Raw genomic sequence first — 3,844 nt, 5'->3', positions numbered from 1 at the left:
CAAAGAACTTTTAATTTGATGTTTCAAATGCCCTAAATTGGGGGCAGCTCAAACACTAGCCTACCCTTTTAAAGGTAGAAAAAAAACTCTCCTTTTTAACTGTGTCTATGGTGCATCAAAGCCTGGACATATTCCCAGGCACAGCTCCCAGAACATGTTTAACAGAAAGAACAGACTGTCGGCCCTCCATTTATTGTATTCAGAGACAGGGGCAAAGTAGAGAGAGTTGCAGTTAGAGATGGAATCACAGCACCGAGGGTTTCCTGGTCAGGGACTAAACACCACACCACACCACACTAGGAGATTTGGATATGGCTTAAGTGCTGGTTGCACTAGTGACTGTCCCATACACATTGGCATTTTGGAGTTTTTGCAGCCTTCTGAGATGCTATTGGCTTGAGAAATATCATACGAGGCCACAGAACAAGAATAAACACAGGGTGAAATAGTGAATTGTAAAACACACCTTTCTCATTCCATTCTTAGCATAAAAAAATGTAGCCTACAGCAAAAACATGTTACTGGCAGCGCAGACTGCATTACACGGATACCTCACTGACCAATCACAGCACTGCAAGCACCCCTCCCCCCTCATCAACGAAGAATAAAAACAACAGCGAGAGTGCAGATGGGGCCCCTACACAGCCCAGCCACCCTGGGTCATGCTGGTGGGTGGGAGCTCTGAGAAGGGCAGATTTGTGTGTGGTGGAATGATAACACTATTATAAAGAAAACAGGAGAAACACAGTTTGTTTTTGTTTTTTACTTTAGCTACAGTTCTGCTAAAAATTGTTACAACAATGTTGAAAAAGATCATCAGAGCATCATTCTCAGTTAAGATATTTGAACACATATACATTTCTATTTTCAAGTTTTGAAAGCTTATAAAACTCATTGAGCAGTCACAGCCACACAACAAAAATAAATTAAAAAGTGTTTTATCCATGAAATAATTCAAATAAAAAATTAATTTCTGTTAATCCAGTGCAGTGCCAGTCCTACCAAAATTACAAAAAGCTATTAAATACTGCTTTCAAAATTCACTTATTTGTGATACTCATTGTTACTAATAGGAAGATCTTTTTTTTTTTTGAAAGATATAAAATTAATCTGTGATAATTTTGGACAAAAGCAGGTTAATAGAGCAGGTAGTGTTGTAGAACTATTAATAAGAACAGTGTCTTGACCGGGAACTCAGATTGGTCCTCAACCTGTCAAAGGACCCTGTAACTCTGTTTCCTTCTGGAACTTTTCACTTTGTTGGTACATCTTGTGTCCTGTTCTACATACTCAGTCACTAGTATGCATCTCTTCCCTTACCAATCCTGTAAGACATTTCATTAACAATATTAATAATAATTACTTGCATTTATATAGTGCTTTTGTCACACTCAAAGTCCTTTACAGTGATGAGTGTCGACCGCCACCAATGTGTAACAACCACCTGGGTGACACACGGCGGCCATTTTGCACGAGAATGCTCAACCACACATCAGCAGAGAGGGGGGAGAACAAGTTTTAGCCTAATAAGCTGGGGGATGATTCGGTGGCAGACAGAGCCAGAATCTAACCAGGATATTCACTCATGTCATCGAGTTCCAGCCTTTTCTACACTTTCCCATCAGGCACGGCATCAAAGTTCTTGGTCAGCTAAAATACGGGGTCTTTCTGCCCTGCAGAACAGTCCTAATTAACAACCATAACAACCATCATTTACCCTGTTCTAGTTATAAAGCATCATGACTCTTGGGAAGTATATCCTCCCAGGTCACTTCAGTTATGATAGTCACAGATGCACCAGTGAGCTACCCCTCGCAAACGTTCACAAGACAAGCAGTCAAGGCATAAATCTGGGTTTCTGTGCGTTCACATGAATCATCTTTTGTGGTGAACCTTGCGCAATAAATAAGGTAGTGGACCCACACACGAAACATTTTTGCATTTCCTCTCTGCCTACATTCTAGTTACATCAGAGGTTTCCCACGAAGAGCATGTTCGGTCTGAGTGTCATTGTCCATTGGGCCAATGGGGTCCCGCTCAAAGGGGTCCCTCAGAACTATAAGAGAGGTTCCCCAGGCCCTCCCTGTCGCTCCCCGATTTCTTGCAGGTGTTGAACTTCCAGAGCAGCAGTGCGGCCAGAGAAAGGACCAGAAGGAACCCCAGGCCTCCCCCGATCACCCCGGCCCGCAGCGACATGCCGTCGTCCCCCTGGGGCTCGTAGTCCTTACAGGACTGGGGCGAGGGGGTGCTGGTCCCGGCGTCGTTCACCGCCTCCACGCACACCCTGGCCCCCCCCTCCAGCTCCCCCAGCACCGCCCTCCTCAGCTGCTCCCCGAAAACCAAGGGCTCCCCGCCGTCGACCACGACCCGGTAGGAGGACACCGTGGAGGGCGGGGCACACCATGTGACCACTGTCTCGGACCCCTCCTGGACCATCTTCCGCAAAGAGGGGGCCTCCGGGCGATCCTGGGGCCCGGTCACGCCTGGGCACAGGCAGCGGGTGAGGGCTGAGAGTTGGGCACAGGGGACCTGCTGGTCTTGGCAGGGGTCGTAGTCACAGGGCTGTGGGACTGAGTTTTGGGTAGGGTCCTGGGGCTGGCGGTAGTGTGTGGGTTGGTTTTCCTCTTCCTCGTCTTTGTAGTCGTAGTCACTGAGGCCCGTCACGTAGCGAATTTGAAAGGGGGTTACTGGCGGCTTTGCTGATGTATGGTTTCCCTCTGGGGCCTTGAGCGGGTTGGCCAAGTAACCATTCAACAGGGAGAGTGAGACGATCAGTAGTGACAATGCTGGAAAATCAGTAGCTGCCATTTTGTCTGAAAAATAAAATTAGAGAATGCAAAAAAACACTTAAGATTAAATAGAATAACAGTATGTTCCTCTAACTATATTGCTGGAACCACTCTGAGAGGAGAGCATTATATGTTGCACACAAAAACATTGATGTAGACTAAAGAGTTCACCGATCCCTGCACAGAAAAAAAGCATTGTGGTCCAAAGAAACTGAGCACTGCCTCTGGTTTCCTGGGAATCAAAACAAATGTCTTTAAAACAGCAAAACTGTTGAGCAGATATGTCGGGTGGGACAGTTGTCCCTGCATGGGAAATCACGTATTTGAAATGCGAGAAAACACATAGTTGATGAATGCAGCATGAACATGACTGTGTTCTAGTGACAGATTGCCTGCAGTAGTTTACATTTACAGTTAGATCATGCACTCACACGCTTTCAGTCACAGAAACCAACGAGGGGAAGACACATTAACACTTCAAAATCTGCGTGTGAAAAATCCAAACGTGTTACCTTTAATGCTCGGGACCGCTATGGAAATTTTCTTTTTCCTTTCCACCGCTTTTTTCTCTTTGGTCTTTCTCTCTTTCTAAAACCGGTTTCCCACTCTTCTCTGCAGTAGTTCTTTTATAAACTCCCCCAAACTTTCCCCCTCCTTCCAACACTCCCTCGTTTTTTTTCTTCCCTCCCTCCAGCTCTCTCTCCAGCACCAGTTCTGGCACCACTCTCAAGCTGAAATGTATGTGTGTGTGTGTGTGTGTGTGTGTGTGTGCGCGTATGGGTGTGTGTGTGTGGGCTTGTGTGCATGCGTGTGTGACAGAGAAAGAAAGAGCGCGAGACAGGGAGAGATCAAGACTGAGATAAAAACAGAGGGGAGATCAAGAGAGAAAGAGAGAGAGAAAAATAGTAGAGCAAAATCCTACTAACATTCCATCAGTGCATGCGGGTATTTAGTCTTTTGTAATGTGAGGGGAGAAAAGCCCCGGCTTCTGTCCTTATATGGTCAATGCGGATGCCAGTTAACGAGTGGCCCAGTTTTCTGAGTAAGGCACAGTA

At 45.9% G+C, this 3,844-nt stretch overlaps 1 protein-coding gene across 1 annotated transcript; it reads right to left on the bottom strand.

Moving 5' to 3' along the window:
- Window positions 1-747: 747 nt before the first annotated feature.
- LOC118222532 (LRRN4 C-terminal-like protein) lies at window positions 748-3,616 on the bottom strand. The gene is made up of 2 exons (XM_035408189.1): window positions 3,302-3,616; window positions 748-2,813 (listed from the first exon to the last, which is right to left on the bottom strand). Exon 2 carries the CDS (start codon window positions 2,806-2,808, stop codon window positions 2,038-2,040), a length of 771 nt encoding a protein of 256 aa, XP_035264080.1. The 5' UTR covers window positions 2,809-2,813; window positions 3,302-3,616; the 3' UTR covers window positions 748-2,037.
- Window positions 3,617-3,844: the final 228 nt, after the last annotated feature.

This window comes from Anguilla anguilla, chromosome 3, assembly GCF_013347855.1.
Source record: "Anguilla anguilla isolate fAngAng1 chromosome 3, fAngAng1.pri, whole genome shotgun sequence".
Lineage (NCBI taxonomy): Eukaryota > Metazoa > Chordata > Actinopteri > Anguilliformes > Anguillidae > Anguilla > Anguilla anguilla.
This window is presented reverse-complemented; position numbering and strand designations above follow the sequence as displayed.

Coding starts and splice junctions, on each gene's coding strand:
- LOC118222532 (XM_035408189.1), bottom strand. CDS start 2,808: ATGGCAGCTACTGATTTTCCAGCATTGTCACTACTGATCGTCTCACTC.